At 44.7% G+C, this 22,925-nt stretch overlaps 1 protein-coding gene across 1 annotated transcript in view; it reads left to right on the forward strand.

The window, feature by feature from the left end:
• The first annotated feature begins 603 nt into the window (after positions 1–603).
• The window catches only part of DHRS3 (dehydrogenase/reductase 3), a 46,594-nt gene continuing 24,272 nt past the window's right edge, over positions 604–22,925 (forward strand). The window contains exon 1 of the mRNA XM_030537770.1: positions 604–1,603. Within this exon, the coding sequence (XP_030393630.1) occupies positions 1,409–1,603 (195 nt within the window). The 5' untranslated portion in view covers positions 604–1,408. The remainder of the gene's footprint in view (positions 1,604–22,925) is intronic.

The raw sequence follows: 22,925 nt of genomic DNA on the forward strand, positions 1-22,925 counted from the left end.
ATGGTAACAGATTTCAGTCCTTAACCAGGCTGTGCTGCCTGGATTCAGACCAGGAACCAAGGGGAGAAAGCGTCTATCCCATTACCAGCAAAGAATCCTGTAGCACCTTATAGACTAATAGACGTTTTAGAGCATGAGCTTTCCTGGGTGAATACCCACTTCATCTGATGCATGCCTTGCCAGAGGATCCTCTGCTTTTCTACCTCACATTAAGCTGAAACTCTTAGGAACAGATGAGTCCCTTGAATTGACCCTTAACCCCAATTTCTTTTGCTTCCCTTGGGTTCAAGTAAGATCACTGCATGTTATCTGAAATTTATTAACGTGGAGGAGGATGTTAGCTGGCTCTCTCTGTTACAATGCTCTTCAGTTACAGCCACAAGCCCAACGTGGCATGCAGCAAGTCTTGGCTTGCAGGCTTGCAACCCAGAGAGTGTCTGTTTCAGTGTGTGTGTGAGTTTATGTGCAGTGGCTCAGAGATAGCTCTGGGGGGGAGGGGAGAGCAAAGCCAGCCACTCAGAAACAGTAGTAAAATCTCCCCAACACTTTAACTGTCAATCAGGCTCAATGGGGTATAAAACCTCCCCGGGGCTGCAGCTGTGATAGGCAGAGAGAGCAATGGGGAGAAATGAAGAAGAACTAGAGCTGAAACAGTGCCCAGCCTAATTCCCTGCTTGTGATCACAGATACTCCAAGTGAAAGAAACAGGAGAAGGGGGGGAGAGAGTTAATCAGCTCTGCCTTTTGCACCAGGCTCGGAAGAGAAGTGCCTGTAGATATTTATATATATATATTTAAGAAACCGACAACCACCTTACACTGAATAGACCCTTTCTTAAAAAGAAAGTCCTGGCAAGCCTTAAGCAATTTCCTGAGTCTAAGAATAGAAATGGGCTGTCTGGAAGGCACTGCAGGCTGAAATTTGGAGACCTAGGTTGCTTCATTTTTTATTTTAATTTTTTTAAATAAAACCCTGCTATTTGGAAACTGGATTTTCATTTTGCACTTTTAAACTGTAGGGGTTGGTGGGGTTTATTTTTTCTTCCCCCCCATCACCCTCTCTCTTTTTAACTTAAACAAACTCTCTGTCCTCCAGTAGAAAAACATTTTACCTGCATGTGACAATCCCAAAGGGAGCTGAGCAGCGAAAGAGGGGAAGCAACTATCTTCTGCACCATTTTACTCCTACCCCCCCACGGGTTTTTTTTCTAGTGGGGGGGGAAGAAGGATCTTTCCCCTCCAAGGTTTTCTCTCCCCTGGGTTTTTGGAAGGGGGCTGAAGACTGTTCCCCCTATCGGTGGGGAAAGGAAGAGGGCGTGTTGCCCTTCATATTCTCTTGCTTTGGTTTTGTGAAGGGCTGGAACAGTTTTGGGGGTTTGGGGTCTTCCTTCCCCGCCTGGGTCAAGAGGATGGTTTGGAAATGGCTGGGCGCTTTGCTGCTTTTCCCCGTGCAGATGGTCTATTTGGTGGTAAAAGCTGCCGTGTGCATCCTGCTGCCGGCCAGGCTCCGGGACTTGTCCGGGGAGAACGTGCTGATCACCGGAGGGGGCAGAGGCATCGGTCGCCACCTGGCCAGGGAGTTTGCTAAGCGAGGAGCCAGAAAGGTGAGGAGTGATCTGGGGGGGAGATGAGTGGGGGGGGGAAGCAGCCCCCCGCCCTCGGCCGCCACCTGCTGCTGATACCAGGTCTCCCTGCGGGGTGACTGGGAGAAACAGACCCTCCAACCCTCCCACCCTGCCCCGGGTTGGTGTGGGGCTGATCAGCGGGGAGGAGGGCGGCTGCTTTGCAAACTCACCCCCTCCGCAGCCTTGCTACCTTGGTTTCTGTGTCCTCAGAGCCTGCCCCCCCCCCGCCCCGCATGCCCCTGCTGCAGAGGGGTCTGTCTGGACTCCGGTCCCGGTTTTGCACTGGGGAGGAACTGGAGTTGCGTTTTCTGTTTACACGGTTGTCGTCTCCGCTGGGGCGCAAAGCGCACCGGGAAGGGGTGGGCACGGGGGCACCAGCTGCCTGAGGGTAGGGTGACCAGATGTCCTGGATTTATAGGGACAGTCCTGCTATTTGGGGCTTTGTCTTATATAGACGCCTATTACCCCCCACACTCTTCCCGATTTTTCACACTTGCTGTCTGGTCACCCTACCTGAGGCAGAGAATCAATGCGCTGATCCTCTCCTCTTACAGCCCTTTAGACGGGATCCTGGTTCGATTCCTAAGCGCCTGGAAAGGGGCAGAGCTCCGCTTTTGGGGGGAGAGGGCGAGGCAACCATAAGCAGCAAAGTTCAGTTCACCATGGCGGCTTTCAACTGAAAGTCAGTCTCTAAGCACTCCCCCTATTTGCTGTTTGCTCCCCAGAATCATTGGAGGTGGGGGGAGGAAGAGGGTAAGACTCTAAGTTGCGATGTAGGGATGCTGGAACAGTTTCTGTAGTGGGGGGGACTGAAAGCCACTGAACCAAACTGTAAACCTTGTATATGATGGAATCCACTTCAAGCCAGGGGGTGTGGGAGCACCCCGAGTTCCAGCACCTATGCCGGGATGTGAGGCTGAATGCAATTCTCCCCTTGAAAAGAGGTGGGGTTGAGTCACTTGAGTTACCCAAAGCAATCGCATAAGAATCTCAGTTTTTCACTGGCCCCGGTGAGTCCAAAGGTGAGACTCCGGAAAGCAAACACCACAACATGGCTTAGATAGATTTACACTTTAGCTGTTGTGAAGCGGCTGGTGGGAATCCCCCACAGTCAGCTACTAGGAGACAATCACATAGTGCATGGAGATAGAGTAAATATGTATTCAAAGTAAATCCTGTATGCAGCCTGCAGGGTGCATGTGTGCATTTGTCAAGATTCACCTAGACTTGTGTGTGGCATTGAGATTTACCTGCATCGAGCTGCGTAGGGTGTGTGGCTTGAGGTATGCCTTGCATACAGTTTTGAGTTTTGTACGTGTTTGAGTTTAAACCCTGCACTGAGATTTACAGTTCCTTGGAGGCTGAACATACAAGTCATTGAACTTTGGACCTAGACAATCTGCTGACAGTGTACATTAATCATCTATTAAAATACCATGATTCCTGATTTATTTGTTTTGTCAGACTGGTGGCTAAGCCTGCCTGCGCTATGAAAGTATCACCGTTTCTGTAACTAGTTTTATTAGCTATTTAGCTGCAGCCCTGTTGGAGATGGAACAATAGTAATAAGCCCCAATAACTTAATTGACATGAGTGGAAGGAGACGGAGCTGTTTTCACTGAGGGTGTAGAGCTGGGAACAAAATAATTGTCATCTGTTTCACAATACTGTTCATTTGTATATTAAGTTATATAGAGAATCATGAAATGTCTCAGAGAGAGGGGTAAACCTAACTAGATGGTGGTAAAGTATTTGAGAGTTTAGTACTTTCTATGAAAATATCCCCCTGTTATCATTTATGTGGTGGTACATCGCCAGACAACTATGTTCTGGCTTTGCTCTCCATGTCTTCTGTCTTGGCTATCATCTGTCTCAGGAACTGTCTTCACTGAGAACCTTGGATGAATGTCACCATTTCATAGAATATCAAGGTTAGAAGGAACCTCAGGAGGTCATCTAGTCCAGCCCCCTGCTCAAAGCAGGACCAATCCTCAGACAGATTTTTGCCCCAGATCCCTAAATGGCCCCCTCAAGGATTGAATTTACAACTATACTCTGGGTTTAGCAGGCCAATGTTCAAACCACAGAACTATCCCTCCCCCTCATTAGCCCATTAAGTCTGATGGACTTGCACAGGGCATGATTTGGCCCCTTTATGTAAAAGATGGTGGTCTGTATATAAAGCAGGAATTCTCGGAGTGGAACTTGATTCATAAACCCAACTGTATTCCTCCCTGAGTGTTTAGGGAAAGTTTTCATAACTTCCACTGTCTGGCCCTGAGATTTAACTGATCTCCCTTTTACTTCAAAAGCTGACCTCCTCCATGTGATGCAGTGTCTTCATAAAGGATGCGACCCATCTCTTAATTTATCAATCTCCTTAATTTTGCATTTTGATTGTAAACAACTGGAAAGAATTGCAAAAAAGTTAAAAAAAAAATAATTAAATTGCATATTCTAGTATGTTGCCGAGAGACACACAGGAGTTAAATATTCCATTGTCCTGCTGTTCCTCTCCCATTAGAGTTAATCACTTCAGATAATTGTGTACTCTGGAACTATCTGTTGTAGTTGATTTTCCACTGTTGATCCTGCTTGTCTGATAGCAGGTTTTACAAACTCGGGCTCTCATCCCTGGTATGAAATTCTGAGGTCACAAACATTGCTGGGTGATGAGGAGAGGAAACTAACATTAAAAATCAGGTTCTAATTGTAGATGCACAGCATGCCTTGAAAGATCCACCACTGCGCCTGCGCACACAGGCATAGTGGTGGAGTTTTGGAGGTAGGCGGCGATATACAACCATGTATTTGAGATTAGAATCTTCCTACAGCGGGGTTAGTTGTTATGGCTAAAGTATGATGTAATACCTGATAATTAAACAGGGGTTGGCTTTCCCTGAGATCCTATCCCTCTTACCATGGCCTGTTTGGGGTTTTTTTAAGGATATGCAAGATATAGTTAAACAGATTCTATGCGAGGCAGCAAGAGAATATCGCAAATACTGTATCTCACTGAGAATAAGTTTTAAAATATCTCCGATTCTGAAGATTCTTTAACTGTAAAATATGATGTATTTTCAGTTAAGATTGCAAAGATGTCAGCAAATAAGGAGGATGTGTGTGTGTCTGTGTCTCAGTGAATGTCATGCTTCCAAAAGAGCTGGATTGCAGCCCTGGAGACTGAAGTTCTCTATTGACAGGACAGAAGCATCATGGACAGTGGCAGTGTGCAAGTTCCTTTCCCCACACTGCCCTGCCAGTGTCCTTCAAATCTGATCTGGATGTACCATCTCAAGGAGAGGGAATTTCCTCTTCTAGGTGTAGTTTGTTTTCTATCTTCATTCATTCATTGACCTTTTTGTTGAAATTGCCAACAGCAGGACAAGTTAAGTGCCAGTTGCAGTGTTGGATTTAGTTACGTGAATACGTATTAACCAGGTTTTTGGGCTGAGACCACCAGCAACCAGTCAGATAGTAAGAGATTTGGGTTATTATAGACCCGGGATGAATTTGTGCCAGCGATATACCATAGAGATGAAAGGCTCTATATCCCATTACTTGTATCCTGAGTCCTTTCAACTTCTCTGGAGAAAAAGTTTTCAAGACCTACATTTGAATAAGTGGCTGGACAGACGTAAAAGAGAGGAGGACTTTTTTTTTCTTTACGTTTGGCTGATTATTGGTTGATTGAATGATTAGAACATCCCAAAAGCTTGTTTTGATGTTGTCTGTAACTGTTACAACTTTTTACTCCAGGTTTATGTTCATTTGAGCATTAGCTCACAATGGGGCTTGCGGTCTTGTGCCATAATCTCACACATAGGTCGTGTAGTGGGACGCACAGCTTGTCATCATGGGCCTTTAGCCAAGAGGAATAGCATAGATCTGCATTATTTAAAAACAAAAAAACTCTTTATAATTGATTTCAGTGTTGGGTGTATGATGGTGTGTCTTTATGTGGCGTACTATGAAAATACATTTGCAACTGACCCGCACTCCTTTTCCTAACTCTGTTTTGTAAGAGACGTGTTATTGACATAACACTGGAAATTCTGGACCCTAGGCATCGAGAGTCCTGGCCAAGAAAGCAGATGGCGTGAAATCAGTGACTGTATAAGGGCCTGAATGACTGAGCCCTCGTCTATACTGGGCGGGGGGGGATCAACCTGGTCATGAGGACAGTGGCGAGTCAACTACTGCCACTCCCCCATCGACTCCGCTTCCGCTTCTCGTGAGCTGGAGTTCCGGAGTCGACGTGGATTTCGTTCGGGGATCGATTTAGCTGCGTCTAGACAAGATGTCATAAATCAATCCCTGCAAGATGGATCTCTACCTGCCGATCCAGCGGGTAGTGAAGACCTGCCCTGAGTATGATTCATTCATTGATGGTTACATTTGGAGGGTACTGCTTGGATCATCCAGTCTAACTCGCCACATCCTGCAGGGCTTTCTATTATACTAGTGTGGTCAAAAAATCTGTCAAACTATTTTTTTTTTTAAATAATCCCCAGTGATGGAATCTTGGTTACCACATCAAGCCATCTGTTCCATTGTCGAATGATCCTTTTGAGACAGTTTCCTTGATGTCTCACTTCTCCGCTTCTAATTTTTATTTACTTTGTTGATAGTTTGTTTATTTAGACTGAGCCATGATTAAACAAAAGAGTTGTTCTGACTGGACACATCCTTTAATGTTTGTCACTGCAGACTGTAATAAAGCCAACAAAAAAAACCCCAAACCCTGTATAATTACTGCATAGAGATAACCCCTTTGCTCCAATCTGTGGACCGAATTTTGGGTTCCAACCATATCAATCTGAATTTTGCAGTGCATCTTGGGCTATCCGCTACTGGAAGCTGGACAAAATTGATTTTCATTGGGCACTGCATTGACGAGCATGAAATTTGGGCTCTGAAATTATCCATGGGCATTTCCCCAAAGCATTCCTACAGGTGACCTTAACTATAGCAATGTTCTCCTGCTGCGTGAATCCGTTTTTAGTACTATTCGTAGTTTCTTTGGAAATCTTTGCAGGTCTGTTCTTGTCTGTACTAGGTGTGCCCAGCTGGCAACAGTAGCTGACGTAGAATGGACAGGTGGTGGCTTTTAAGCTGTCAGTGTTGTTCTTGGCGCTAAAGATATCCCCAAACTATCAGATAGTAACTCAGGGTGGCCTTGAGCCTGTGTTAATGCAAGCCTGATGCCACAAGGTGCTGCACACCTCCCCAAAGATGTTGAACGTCCTCAACTCCCATTAACTTAAGAATGGCCATACTGGGTCAGACCAAAGGTCCATCTAGCCCAGTATCCTGTCTTCCGACACTGGCCAATGCCAGGTGCCCCCGAGGGAATGAACAAAACAAGTAATCATCAAATGATCCATCCCATGTTGCCCATTCCCAGCTTCTGGCAAACAGAGGCTAGGACACCATCCCTGCCCATCCTGGCTAATAGCCATTGATGGACCTATCCTCCATAAACTTAACTAGTTCTTTTTTTAACCTTTCAAAGACTGTTATGAGCACTCTCCGCTTTTATAAGATAAGGCCTCGTGTGTGCGAATGTCTCTCTCTTGGCCTGTTACACCTTCTGAATGGCCACTTCCCTGCACTAGCAGAGACAAGATGATTAAAGGGAATCACTTGCTTGTGGTATGAAAATAAGGCAGGCAGACTGGACAGAAAGGAGCCAGTGCTAAATGGCAAGAATCTCCTATTGCCAATAAAAACGACAAAGAGAGAATTCCCGTCAGGCTGAATATGTGTTGTTTTATGGCCATGACCTCACTCTGTCAGCACTTGAATCTAGACAGTTATGTCACTAAGTCTGCAAAAATACTATTAACCAGGATGACGACATGGTGGGTAGCCGTAAAATGCTGCCCTGATAATAACACAATAATTATTTTGGGATGGTGAAAAAAATTCCCTGCAAGTATTATTTGAGAAGTTTTGCTTTGAAAACTGAACATGGCTTTTGGGTTGGCTCATATTTCCTCCACCTAAAGGCTTGTTGAGGTTTTTTCCTCCCTCCAGCCAAAAACCAAAGAACAAAATTCCATGTGGCTTTATTCAAGCAAAATTTCCAGGATCAAATCCTAAAGTCCTTCCTAATGTAGACAAACTCCCATTGGGTCAAATCCTGTTTGGTGATGAGTACACGCAACTCCCGTCTAAATCAATGCTCCAAATCCTGAGCTCTTTACCCTGTTTCAGCTGAGATCTTACTCAGTCCTTATTCAAAGAAGGTTCCACAGAAATCAGTGAGAATAAGGACGGAGGAAGGACTTGGGTATCGTTCCAAGTTCCAGACGTTGAATACTTCTCGTGATCCTTCCACAGTAATCGTGGATTGTATCTGTGGACCTGTGAATGTTTGACTTTGGCCTTTGTTAATCATGTTTAGGTGTTGTTTTCCCTGTTGTATCTTTGTGTGTAGATAGTTGCATACATTTTTGAGGTGTTTTTGCCCAGTTCTATATATTAAAAGGTCAACTGCATTATGGCAACAGATGGACTTACAAATGATCCTGAGGCCTTGAAGTGCTGACATATTACAGAGTCTGAAATTCAAAGAAAGACTTATCCACTGCTCTGATGTGCCCTTTTTAGAGAGAGACACTCAATAATCCATTTCGGAATGCACTGCTGAAGACTCTGAATGCCCTGCTATTTTGTGTTTGAAAACTCTCTTCTGCGTAAAGCACCTGCCATCAGATATTTAACTTATAGGAATTTAAATCTGCCACATAAGCCCAAACAAGACACACCTGTAGGGCAGAAACATTCTTCAGAGGAAGACATTTCTAGTACGCACAAGATGACAAAGAAGTGAAATTTGTGATATGGTGGATTTTGACCTTCATCTCAAATGGGTATGATCCTGTATTGGCAGGGCTGACCTAGCATACCCAAAGTAAACTCATTTGATTGCCTTTTGTTTCAAATTAGATTTTAAGCTCTTCAGGGCAGGGTTCATGCCTACCTATGTGTTTGTAAAGCCAGTGCAATTTGATCCTGGTCATCATTGGGGACATTGAATACAATCACAATACAAATAACAAACCAGACTCTGACATGCAGTTTGATTATTAATGTACATGGCTTATAGTGTACGCTGACTTCAAAACAATGAAAGTGCCAGACTTAAACTCCTCAAAACAGGTGAATTCCAGTATAAGGATAAGAGAGAGTTTTCTATCCTAGGACCTTCAGAAAAGAGGATTTGATCTTACTTGCACCATAATTCACCATTGTATTTGTGATCTGACACAATGAAATCATAAATCCTTTAAGAACACGGTTTACAAAAGAAACTGACACACTCCCAATCTACTTTTTCAAGGGTCAGCTGTGATAGGCAAAAAGTATTGTGCAAATAAGCATTCAGTTGGCTTTATGTACAATGTTTTGAACTCGCAGTATAAAACTAACACATTATAGTGTTTGGATTTTGGATCAAAATGTATGGGTGTATTGAAGCTCCTTGGTACTGTGTAGAGACACCAAAATGACATCTGGTTAGAGATTATCTACCCATAGGTCATCACCTGAGGTGTCCATACGTGGTTTAGTTACCTAACAATACTGAAGCCAGACATACTGAAACTACGATTTGACCTGTCGCAAAGACGGAAGAAGATATGCTTGTTTGGGGGGACTTTTTGCACAAAAGGAAGTTATTTAACATGGTATAGATATTTGGGTACGTTGATGGAGCTGTGATAGACCCACCCTAGCTTTAATTTAGCTAGTACGAATACCAATAGCAGTGAAGTCATGGATTCAGTGGGGGCTGTACAAGCCCCACCAGAGACGTAGTTGGGTGACTAGTCTGCGCTGAAGGCAGTGCTGCCCATGGCTTCACTGCTATTAGCACTTGTGCTAGCTAAGTTAAAGCTTGCTCCAGTATGTCAGCACATTCTGAAGTCACACCTCTAGTTGCAGTGTAGACTTACATTTAGATACTACAGCACTGGAACTGGATGGTTTCAGGGTTTTTCTAAGAGGTTGTGTGTGATGGAATGCAGCCCTCTATTCACACCCTACACACTATTGTAATAATCTTTTGTACAAAATATGCCATGCAAGGTATCATTTAAAAACTAATAACTCACTGGTCAATAATATCATGATGAAAGGCATTAGCAACATCGTATCTAAGGGCTTGTCTACATCACAAAGTTGCAGCGCTGGTGAGGGGGTTACAGCGCTGCAACTTAGGAGGTGTACACATCTGCAGGGCATCACCAGCGCTGCAACTCCCTGTTTGCAGCGCTGGCCGTACTCCCGTTTTGTCTCGGGTGTAGAGGATCCAGCGCTGGTGATCCAGCGCTGGTAATCAAGTATAGACACTTACCAGCGCTTTTCTTGACCTCCATGGAATAAGCAGGTATCCCAGCATACCTGAGGAAGCCTCTCTGGTAATCAAGCAGGTCTCCTTCCCTGCGGTTTGCTCTCGCATTCCCCAAACCCCCGAGCAAGCAGGTCTCCTTCCCTGCGGTTTGCAGGAGGGTTCGGGGAATGCGAGAGCAAACCGCGGGGAAGCTGGTCTCCTTCCCCGGTTTGCTCTCGCGTTCCCCGAACCCCAGTGCAAGCAGGTCTCCTTCCCTGCGGTTTGCTCTCGCGTTCCCCGAACCCCCGAGCAAGCAGGTCTCCTTCCCTGCGGTTTGCAAGGGGGTTCGGGGAACGCGAGAGCAAACCGCGGGGAAGCTGGTCTCCTTCCCCGGTTTGCTCTCGCGTTCCCCGAACCCCCGAGCAAGTAGGTCTCCTTCCCTGCGGTTTGCAGGGGGGTTCGGGGAACGTGAGAGCAAACCGCGGGGAAGCTGGTCTCCTTCCCCGGTTTGCTCTCGCGTTCCCCGAACCCCCGAGCAAGCAGGTCTCCTTCCCTGCGGTTTGCAGGGGGGTTCGGGGAACGCGAGAGCAAACCGCGGGGAAGCTGGTCTCCTTCCCCGGTTTGCTCTCGCGTTCCCCGAACCCCCCTTGAAGCCGCCCAACAGCGCTGCAGTGTGGCCACATCTAACACCACTTGCAGCGCTGGTTGCTGTAAGTGTGGCCACTCTGCAGCGCTGGCCCTATACAGCTGTACTAATACAGCTGTAACAACCAGCGCTGCAAAATTGTAGATGTAGACATACCCTAAAGTTATGAACATAAGCTGAAATCACAACTGAAGTGTGTGGAGGGAGTGGGTAAACCTGTTTCTCAAAGACAAAGGACAAGCTGATGCCTCTTGCCAGGTGTCATCAAAGCTGATGGGCAATCTCCTATCAAGTGGTCATTCTTTGGCAAGGAAGTGGGGGGCAGAAACAAACAAAACAGCATCTTAGCAGACGACAGCAGGAACTTTCACCATCAGACTCTTTGTCTGCATCCTCGCAGCGGGAATGAACTTTATATAGGGGTACCCCTCAGGAAAATGCAATTTCAAAAGGTGACTGAACTATAAAAAAGAGGGGCAAAAACACCCCAAGTGAACTCTCCCAATCCATCTCTCTCTTTTCCACCTAAAAAGACAAAAGAAACAGACTATGGAATTTGGGAAAAGAGCCTGACTTGAAATTTGGTCAGCCCTGTGTCTGGGAAAATGTGGTAAGAATTTCACCTTGAACCAAGCAACAAAGAGTCCTGTGGCACCTTAAAGACTAACAGGTGTATTGGAGCATAAGCTTTCGTGGGTGAATGCCCACTTCATCAGACACGTCACCCACGAAAGCTTGTGCTCCAATACATCTGTTAGTCTTTAAGGTGCCACAGGACTCTTTGTTACTTTTTACAGATCCAGACTAACACGGCCACCCCTCTGATACTTGACACCTTGAACCAAGTCTTGTTTAAATTTAGAAAGCGTTTTATCTTTATTTCTCTTGTAACCATTTCTGACTTAAATGCCTTATAACTGTACTCAAAATCTCTCTCTTTGTAATTAAATAAACTTGTTTTATTCTTTAATAAAAGTAATCCAATGTTGTTTTTAAACTGAATTGTGTGGGAAACTCCATTTATGGTAGCAAACTGTTGTATATTGATCACCTTAAGTACGTAATATATGTGGGCTGTCCAAGAGAAGGTTGGACAGTGCAGAACATAGGTTTTTGGGGGGGAAATCCAGGACTGGGAATGTGTTGAGGTCACCCTGTAAGTCGTAACCAAGGCTGCTGGAAGTCAGAGTGTGACTGGTGTTTGCGGACAGGCTGCTGGGGTCAGAGTTGCTGGACCAGGGCTGTTGCTATACACAGACACACAGGGTGTGACCTACCTGCTGTTCGACTGTTTGTGAGGAGCCCAGGTTAAGCGCTACAGCAGCAAAGACATTGTGAGGCACCCAAGTTGCACAGCAGGGGTGACGCAACCCCTCACTGGTGTGGATTATGCCCTGAAATGTCATAGGGGGTTAAAGCCTTTAAACTTGTGAGTAGCTGTTAAATCCAGTCTAGGTTAATAGTGACCAGAAATCAGTTATTCGGTGGCCTATTTGAGATGAGTCGGTAGGTCTCAGTCCAATTCTTAGTAGACGTTTGGCCACATCGTACAAAATGCCCCATCAATTTAGAACTGTTGCTGAGAGCCTAACCGGTGAGAACGAGGTGTGATTGGGCCATTGTGTCTGATTTCCCTTGTCTGAGTCGATTGTCACAGTTAATGCACGTTCTCAGGGTGGTAGCGGGGAAGACTTCGTAGGCTGTACATATTCTATGGCTAAAGAGAGGACTTTGCCTCCCTCACCTGTTGTTCAGGTGTGTTTCAGCAGCAGTAAATGAAGTCTCATTCATAGCAGGCATGGCAGCCAAACTGGATTTGAAATGGTCATTGGGAACACTGAAAAACTGGCAATAATCTGTATTCCTATGGGTTAAAGGAGCTGAGTATCCAGCATTGGTTCTAGAGACGGATTTCTAGGAGTTGTCCAGACACACATGTTGTTTTACATTCCTTTTGTATCATTCTAAAGTGATGAATAAATACAATTATCTTTGGCCAACACGGCATTTAATAAATAGACAATTACGTTTATTTCTTCTCTCTCTCTTTCCATCCCCCTTCTGTCCACTGTGCTTGCATTTTGCATACCTGTTCCCATGATGACTGTGCAACTCATCTGCAAGATGCAGGAGCTGAGGAGAGGGCTGGTGAAAACTTTCTGCATTTTGAATTTTCTACGAGCATTTTCATGAAAAATACGGTTTTTGACAGCAATAAAAATGAAAAACATCATCAAAAATGTTCAGGACTTTTCCATGAGTGCTTGTCGGGGGTGCTCTGAGCGCACTGTAATATCAAATCCTCTTGTGGGTTGTGCATGGAGGTCTGAGTGATTATTTGCCCCCTATATCCCCTGTCAATTATTTCATCAAATGATTAGCTTTTCTTGCTGGCTTTGTTGACCTACAGCTTCTCAGAGTGAATCTACTCCTTTATATAGACTCTGGAAAGGCGTCCTCTCTGTAAGGATGACGTAATCACAGCAATGTTATTTAAGTGCTTCCTGCTGGCAGCTAACTTTCCTGTTGATTCATGGATTTAAATATGGGCCAGAACCCTTGATCCAAATCCCAGGAATGGATGGCATTTCTTCTTCTGACCTGGACTGAGATCATGGCCAGCAGCTTGAATAAAATGCTGAAAGACACAATCTCTAGCTGGCAAGTACAGCCGGAAAGGTCAAATAGCCAAACTTTGGGTATCTGAGAGGCAGCATTATGGCTGCTGCCTTTTTCAGTCTATCCTTTGGGACAGACTTGGCATTTGCAACCAAATGTCATAGTGTAAGGAGATAAATAGCAATGTCATGGTGGAGGAAATCGCATCGCAACAGGGTGGTATCATGAAACTCTATCATATCATGGTGTCATAAAGTTGTCAAAGATTATCCCTCTGCAGCAGCGGTGTAGTGAGGGGAAAAAATGCGTTTCAGAAATTTCAGTGAGATGCAGATCAGCGCTGTAAAACTTGGATGTTCCTGTACAGTTTGAGAAGCTTGACCATGCTATCTGAACCTTAGATTGGTTTTAGTGAAGATGAGGTGTCTCATCAAGGTCACAGCGAGGAAAAGAGACTGCATAGCCGCACTTTTTTCAAACAAGAGAGGAGCTGGGTTTGATTTCAGTGTTGGTCCTTTTTTTTTTTTTTTTTTTTTTACTGTTTCATCCATCGCTGTTTCACCTATGTGGTGCCATCCTCTATAAAGACTTGAAACCTTGCCTCAGTCTGTGTACATCGCACTCACACCTTGAGTCTGGTGCAGGCTAGGAAAAAGTTGACTCAGATTGGCAGAACTGTTTCCCTCTGAAGCACTAAAATATATACATGGCTTTTACTGCACTATAAAATGAGTTGAACATGCTGTTGAGCTAGTGCCTAATTAGTCTGGCACAGCAATTTGCTTTAGGAGAGAAATGCATTCAGGGTGTCAGGTCAAAGGATTGCAGCTGAAAAGTCCAGAAGGGATAAAGAGCTTAATATCCTTTTTGGTTGTTGTTTTTGTTCTTTTTCATGTGGATTCTGGCAAGCAGAAGATACAAGGACTGTTTTGTGCTGAACCCAAATAGCCTTTGTAGTGCTGCAGGGAAGGAAGGGGGGATGGGGTGACTTCAAAACAGTAACTTAATTGTGGAAGGCAGGGTGGAGGAAAGAGCCTTTTGAAATTCTGAATAAAGCCAAGTGAAGTTTCTTGTGCTCGCCTTCATGGCCCTTGGCAATTGTGTTCCACCCTATCTCTTTGCTCTTGTCTCTTATCAGAGAATCAGAGAATATCAGGGTTGAAAGGGACCCCAGGAGGCCATCTAGTCCAACCCCCTGCTCAAAGCAGGACCAATCCCCAACTAAATCATCCCAGCCAGGGCTTTGTCAAGCCTGACCTTAAAAACCTCTAAGGAAGGAGATTCCATCACCTCCCTAGGTAACCCATTCCAGTGCTTCACCACCCTCCTAGTGAAAAAGTTTTTCCTAATATCCAACCTAAACCTGCCCTGCTGCAACTTGAGACCATTACTCCTTGTTCTGTCATCTGCCACCAAGAACAGTCTAGGTCTGTTCTCTTTGGAACCCCCTTTCAGGTAGTTGAAAGCAGCTATCAAATCCCCCCTCATTCTTCTCTTCTGCAGACTAAACAATCCCAGTTCCCTCAGCCTCTCCTCAGAAGTCATGTGTTCCAGCCCCCTAATTATTTTTGTTGCCCTCTACTGGACTCTTTCCAATTTTTCCACATCCTTCTTGTAGTGTGGGGCCCAAAACTGAACACAGTACTCCAGCTGAGGCCTCACCAATGTCGAATAGAGGGGAATGATCATGTCCCTTGATCTGCTGGCAATGCTGCTACTTATACAAAGTATAATCATGTCACCCTGCTGGACTTGCAGTGATGCTGCCTCTGACCACCCCTTTATCTGCTTCTTCCACAATCACTGTTGTATTTTCTTCTACTTACCCCTCACACATGGAACTACCTCCCTGAATTAATCCATAAAGCCTCTGCTGTCTCCTTAAAATCCCTCTTTGGGAGGTGCGTCTGCTATGATACCTTCAAAAAAAATCATCCAGCTCACAACAGCTAAGTCAGGTAAACAAACAAACTGAATCAAACAACCTGTGAAATGATTGAGAACCAACAAGTTGTGCACATGGCTGGCCTGTGATATATCACAAACATATTACTGTTCCCGGCGTGGGTGCTGAAACTAGGGGTGCTCGTGGTGGGGGCTACAGCACTGCCTGGCTTGAAGCAGTTTCTGTCATATACAGCGTGTATAGCTTGATTCCATGGCTCTCAGCAGGACCCCTATGATACAAATTGTTCCAGCAGCCCTGGTTCCCCACCTTCTCCATCCCTTCTTCCTTCACATTGATTGCTGCACTCCTTGTTGTGACTTGTCCAAAACTAGTTTGTCAGTACATCAGGCCCCGGCAATGGGGGTCAACATTTTAAATAACAGGAGCCTACAGTTAGGCTCTTGAACTGATATTTAGGGACGTAAATAAGCGGCCTGGATTTTCAAAATGGCCACGCACTCCTCAGCTCCTCTTGAACTTTCTTCCTATATGTTTGTACAGCACCTAGCACAGTGGGACTCCAATCCTGAGCAGAGCATTTGGGGGACTCCGTGACACAACTAATAATAATGAACAGTAGTAACTATAGGCCTTAGTAAAGTCTCCGGGTAGACTCCGAACACAGTTCCTCAGAGGGTACCTGAGAAGAGAGCATAGTCAAAGACAGCACACCAGGATTCAAAGGCAATTTGACGTGTTCGTGACTAGATAATTTAGCTTTTTACAGTATCCCCGTGAGGCAGGATACTGTAGGCTGAAGAAACTGAGGCACAATGTCTGATGAAAGTCACAGAAGGACTCATTTCCATTGCAGTGATGAAAGGAAGAAGAACAAGAAATAGACAAGTGTTTATGCCTAGCACGTGCTCTCTCCAAATTTTGACACTCGAATGAAAAGTCTGCATCTTCTTCAGTCAGCCCTTTGAAACTGGATGTTGCTTCCCTTCAGAAGGTTGATCCTGTTTTAGTTTTCTACAATCTAGTGACTAGTATCAAGTTGTCTTTATTGTAAATCTTTCACTTGGATTTCTAGACTGAATTAAAAGTACAAGTCTAGTCATTTTGGCTTTGGGTTTGGAGCAAGTATTTAGGCCGAGGATGCCAAACTGATAGGGGGTAAGTCCTGAAAGCCAAAGAACAGCGACCGCTTCAGATCTGACCCCCTGGGAGAACAAATGTGGATTTGTACTCACAGGGCTTTATACCTTAGTGCTTGGCTGGAATATAAAGCAGAAGTTATTGGAGGGATGTTCTTAGTCTGGCTCGACCTCTCCTCTTCAAAGCATCGTGTCAACACGTTGAAGATTCGGACAAGTCAGCCCCAGGCAGTGCCAGATCCATTGGCTGATTACGCTGACGCCAGCAGAGACGGGTCAAATCCATGTGGTTTGACCTTTGTCCCAGCAGGGATTAAATTGATTCTAATTAATAGTCTTGAGAAGAGATGGCTACCTTAGCAGAATTTGTAATGAATTTAAATTGCACCTTCTCATAGGTTAGCGATGAATTGCACCTAATTAACTAAGGGTCCTGCAGGCAGCCACCCTAACTTTGCCATCTTCTTAATTACAGCTTATTGACTGTATTGCAACCCTGTGCTAACCTGAGCGAGTCATGCTTTTTAACTTGGCCTGAGCAAATGCCTAAGAACTGCACTTGTGGCGAGAAAAAGACATTTGAAAACCGAAATGCTGTCAGTTACACACACAAAGCGCTGCTAAGTCAGCTGAGTGGCACCTCTATAGCTAAAAGCAGAATTTGGTTCACATTCTGTCACCTGTGGCCGTTGTACATTTAAGGAGGGATTGTGTGTGGAGGGGGTGTTAATATTGCATTGTGCTTTGCAGGGGTATAAACTTACTGCTCAGAAATGGATCTGGACTGTGACAGCCCTGTCAGTGGGAGGCCCCTTTTTAGCAAAGCAGGTACAACATAGGCAGGGCTTGTGGCAAGCTTAATGCCACACTGTTTCTGTTTTAGCCTTGACGTGGATGAGACCACCTGTGTAGGGATGTGAAGGAGGTAGCTCAGGCTCTATGACCCATTCAGTCCATGATATCTCCCTGGCCAACTTGGGGGACCAATTAGCACCATTGTGTCAGTAGCTAATTTAGTTATATGCACATTTTCCCTAATTAGATACTGAACTGAAACCATTAACTTATTTTACACAGTCCACTGAATACCAGCATCAGATGGTACCAACTTTCAAATCCTAGCAAAATTGCATTCAGAACTTATTGGGGGTATCCTTCCTCAGCATTAAAACACAGTATTGCCAACCTCTGCTGTTCAGAAAACATGCATCAGTCCTCAAAACATCACAAGATTTAAAATAAATTAATACAATTGGGCTCTTTTTATTAACCTTGTGGATTCTGAACCCTTGGGGTACACTTGGCTCACATTTCATTGTTTTCTTCGCAGTCATGAGGGCTAGAAACATACTTTTAAATGAAAGACAAGATTCTCAGATAATCATTTGACTTCAGGAGCTGGAGCTTTAAAAAGGACACCAAATCATAGAAGGGCAGGGCAGGGAGGGACCTGGAAAAGTCATCATGCCCAGCCCCCTGCACTTGGCCAGGACCAAATAAACCTAGACCATCTCTGAGAAGCGTTTGTCCAACGTGTTCTTAAAGCTCTTCAATGAAGAGGATTCCACAATCTTCCTTGGAAGCCTATTTCAGTGCTTAACTATCCTACAGTACGTCGACCTAAGCTATGTTGACTCCAGCTATGTTATTCTCATAGCTGGAATAGTGTAACTTAGATCAACTTACCCCCATGAATGAAGACAAGCCCTTAGACTTCCTGATTTTTGTCCCTATATGCTTGTACTAGTCTTTTGTGCTCTTCCTTAGCAATTTGTCTGTATTTCCACTTTTTGTAGATTTTATTTTCTTCTTAGTTTTCAGGTCCTTAAACAGCTCCTGATGGAGCCATATTGGCCTCTTATCTATTCATCCTATCTTTCCTTCTCATCAGGATAATTTGCAGTTGTGCCTTTAATATTGACTCCCAGAGGAACTGTCAGCTCTCCTGAACTCCGTTTTCCCCTAGATTTTTCTTCGATGAGACCTTACCTACCAGTTCTCCTAGTCTGCTAATGTCTGCTTTTTTGAAACATTATCCTACAAGATTAAAATCATGAGATCTGGCAACACTGAGCATGACAAGGGTGCACTATTCACGTTTCCCTCCTCTTATAGGGAATGGGCAGTTCTGTCACTAAAGCTCAATAACAAAAAACAGATCATTAGACCTTTCCAGCTTGAAGATTAAATTAGTGTTTTTCTTGGATCTGTGATTTTTAACCTCCTTGCTAATAGTAAACAGAGACACCAACCCCTGTGATTAGAATATTCACTGAGTGGGATTTGGCTCTCTTAAACTTGGGGGGCAGGGAGGCCAGGAAACGCAGAGATCCAGTTTTAACAACTTGGAACTGTGTTGAATACGAACTCACTAACTTCCCTGCTCTCTGCAAAAAATCATTTAACGGAGGGAACAAAACTCCAGGTTGTTGCCTGAAGTGAAGAATTCATGCTTCCAAATGAAATGTTGAAAGGAGTCCCCTCCACAGCAAGGCAAAGAAACATTCAGTATTTCACTGCAGCTCACTTGCTATAAATATTTCCTTCCCTAGGCCACAGGAGTACAAGACTAGCTCCTGCCACACTGAAGCAAGAGCATTTCCAAGAACCTTGTGAAACTGGGTCTCCCAGCGTCTCTGAATCAAGTTGCTCAATTTTAGGTTGCAGGATGTGATGTCTATGTAAAATTGCACAACCTTCTTTTCTTGCGCTTTTATTTTAATCCAAACACATCAGTGATTATCCTGTGTTTGCTTGAATGTGTGGTTTATGGGGAGAGGAAGTTTGCCTCCTTAGAAGCAAAGAGGTTGACTATCAAAGGGGCTCTGCAGGGTTTATATGTAACAGTTGCAGATTGGTGTTTGACACCTTTGGCTCTGTGTGCGTGTTGGGGGGGGGGTGCGAGTTGGCACCTTGCATCTCATTTACAGCCCAGGGTTCATCAGCAGGTCAGCCAGCTCTTAGTGACATCATTACACTTGTTTACCACTCACGCAGAGGAAGTGCTATACTGATGATGGGCTTTGACCACCATCTGCATCATTTTGTTTTTGTTCAATCCCAGCAATTTTTTGCAGAACCAGAAGCATAGTAAGGAAGTGTCTTAACACTGAAGGGATTTAAGTTTCTGTTCCTGATTAGGAGTTCAAAGGAAAAACAAGAGTCAGAAAACTCCTAGCATTCGGAATGTAATATTTCAAGAGCAGTACTTCATATTGGCGTTAAAACCCCAGGTGTCAGAGCCACATGCCAGCTCTGCAGTGTAAATCTAGAGTAACGTCACTGAAGACAACCAATTTACTCTGGATTTATTCTGGTGTAACAGAGACTTTCTAGTGGTTAAGGTCAGAGTAGATGCAGTTAACAAAGTTTAAAATAAGATTTTGTGTTCTTAATTCACAGATTTAGGCCAATTGAGGCTGCTAACTCCATATTTAGGCTCCTAATGATCTGATTGTCAAAGGTGAGGAGCGTCCAGAATTTCCCACTGAAGTCAATGGGAACAGCTGTTGCTCAGTCTTATTGAAAATCTAATTTTTAAACACCAAGTTCAGTGAGTGAATTGATTGTGTCTGATGTTAATAAGTAAGAGCCAACCTTTCAAACAGCAATTTAGTACATGTTCATCTCATGCGTGCACCCACCCTCATTCACGGGCAGATATCACCTCTGAAAATCTTTCTGTAAATGCCTCAACTGCTTAAACTGGTGAAGAGAAATTAATTGTTCTGATCTTGTTTCACTCCAGTGTAAATCTGAAGTCACGCCAACTTCATTCGCTCTTAATTTAAATGGATGTAGTGGAGAGACAAATCTGGCCATGTCTATGGATGTGGCCTCCTCCAAGGGATGCAGACAATTTGCTTTAGGTCCAACTTTTTTTTTTCTTAGGGTATGGCTACATTTGGAATTTCAAAGCGCTGCCGTGGCAGCACTTTGAAGTGTGAGTGTAGTCAGAGCGGCAGCGCTGGGAGAGCGCTCTCCCAGCACTGCATGTAAACCACATCCCTTACGGGTGTAGCATGCAGCGCTGGGAGCCGCGCTCCCAGCGCTGCTGCCCTGATTACACTGACGCTTTACAGTGCTGTATCTTGCAGCGCTCAGGAGGGTGTTTTTTCACACCCCAGTTGCAGCGCTGCAAAGTGTGAGTGTAGCCAAGCCCTGAGTCACTTACGGCTGTGTGGCTTTCCACACTTCTGCAGTAAGCAACTACCCCCACATACTTTTAAGGTGGATCCTGACGGCCATTATGGCCAGTGGAAGATCCTGGCAGCGTGGCTTCTACAGAGCTGCTCTCTGACAGGGTGCTGTGGGGGGTAACCATACCAGGGGCACAGTCTCCAGCACCAGTGCTGAGCCTGGGGCCTCCTCACAGATGACTGACCTCCTACTGCTCCCCTGAGATCTGGATTCTGCATTTATCATGAAGGATCTGCAGCATTTGTGAATGCGCTTCCACTGCCTGTTCAGCAGGGGGAGCGCAAATCACCCCTGCCCCTCCCAACAAACAGATCACAACTTAACTCCACTTAACCCGCTCCTGTGTGCTTTGCTATGGCAGAGAGCAGTCCAGCCCCATGTAATACTCTGGTTCTACCTCTTTCACCTGTTGTGTTAATTGCAATGAAATAAGTGAGCCCAGAGAATCAAAGGCATCAGCATGATTCTGTACAAAACTAAACAGTTAAACATGGTTTGGGGTTTCAGGTACTGAGAGATCAGCCTGCTTAGTCCCAAGGCCACAACGACCATTAAGAATCTTTATAAGCTTTTGTTAAAGCTACAGAAAAAGAGTTAAAGCATTTAAAATGTATTAAAGCAGGTTTTTATTTTAACAACATGCCTTATTCCCTTTCACTTTAACTATCAAGAGATATTTGCTAGGAAACCTGCCTGTTCGACAATCTTTACAATGACAATAACTGCCCGTTTGGGGAAAAGGAGAAGTTAGTTGTGTGGTCTGGAGCTGTCACTAAAGTTTGTTTCTGCTTCCTTGAAGGCCGAACAAAACAAACTCATAAAAGGGGAGAAAAAAGAACAGCAAAGCTGGGAAAAGCAGCTTTTGTCTTGGGTGTTGACTTTTACTGCAATCTCGCTGCTGGGGAAACAAGGACAAAGCACCTGGTCTTATATGACTTGCAAATCGTGTACCAGTGTCCAAGCACTGCTGTTAGCTGCCTCACTGCTGGTGGGTTCACAGCAATGTTGCAGAAAAGGCAATCTTGGACACTTAAGCCAGACTCTTATTAAACTAAAGGGAACAGGGAAGAGAACAGACAAGGTGGGTTAGGGAGGGAGTGCGAGCTGGAACCCCAGTGTCACATTCCAGGTGCTATTTAGGATTTAGCCAAAGGTGATGGAAGTGGTGATGTCATCCGTTCCCTTTCTCTGGCCTAGTCTGATCAGGACATTTCTCAAGATCAGAGTTATGGGGGCCTAGCAGTGTCATGGTGAATCCTGGGGTCCCAACAGATGGTGGGGTGGCAGCCATGATAGTAAAACTCACCCCTTCTAGTCCACCTGTACCCCTGTGGTTTGATCCCCTCCATTTTTGGGGGGGGCATTAAGGTCCCAAAAAAAGTGTGATGGGCAAAATAGTTTGTCCAACAATTAATTAGGCCTACTTTCCAACACATCCATTTTGGTCCATTAATTTCCACTTGCAATCTCTTGTTCTTTGCCAGTGATGATTTCATCAGGGTCCTTGGAGGGTATTGATAGACCATTTTGTTTGAATTAATCCAGTCTTTCTGTCACCATTTATTGATGTAGATGATATAACATTATGAATTTACACCCACTTTTCAATAATTGATCTCACAGTTGCAATAGGCCCGCTGGATCACAATTATTACAACGCACCCCACTCAAGTCAATGGACTAAATTCTGGTCCCAGCTACACTACTGTGAAAGCAGAGCATCTCCCATTATATCTGGAGTGACACCAGTGCAAATGTAGAGTAAGTGAGAGTTTGGCCCCATGTGGTTGCATAAGGTGTAAATCAGGGCATAATTTGGCCCTACTCTTTAATTCCTCCCTCCGCCCCAAAGCCTACTTTAAAATTACTCAGTGTTCCCTCAATAACCTAATGGGTAGATAGTCTCTTTGAGAAAGGACTCTCTTCCTGTGCGTATGGACAGTGCCTACACATTGTGGACCCTAGTGGAATGCAAGTAAACGATAACAAATAACTCATCGCAGTGTTAGAAATTTGTTACTCCTAAATTTGCTCTGTTTGTTTTGTTTCAGGCCATTGCTCCTACTTATACTTTCCTCTCCTTTAAGACCTGAAATCTTTTTTTTCCCTGTCATTCCCTCTCATGTATTTAAAGATGGTTATCATATCTCGCCCTGTCTTTCCCCTGAGCTGTATAAATTCTTTTCAGCTCTCCTCATAGGTCAGAGCCTCTAATCTGTTTATCGTTTTGTCACCCTTCTTTGGAGTCTTCCATTGTGACAGTGCAATAAAATGCAAAATCCCCTGGATTGCAATGAAGCCAGAAGGCTGCGTCTTGGCAACAATGCTGTGCAAATCCCGGCCCCAGTTCACAGAACAGCATTCATAGACTGAGGGCTTGTCTACATCAAAAAGTTGCAGCGCTGGTGAGGGAGTTACAGCGCTGCAACTTAGGAGGTGTACACATCTGCAGG

Source organism: Gopherus evgoodei, chromosome 18 (genome assembly GCF_007399415.2).
Source record: "Gopherus evgoodei ecotype Sinaloan lineage chromosome 18, rGopEvg1_v1.p, whole genome shotgun sequence".
Classification (NCBI taxonomy): domain Eukaryota; kingdom Metazoa; phylum Chordata; order Testudines; family Testudinidae; genus Gopherus; species Gopherus evgoodei.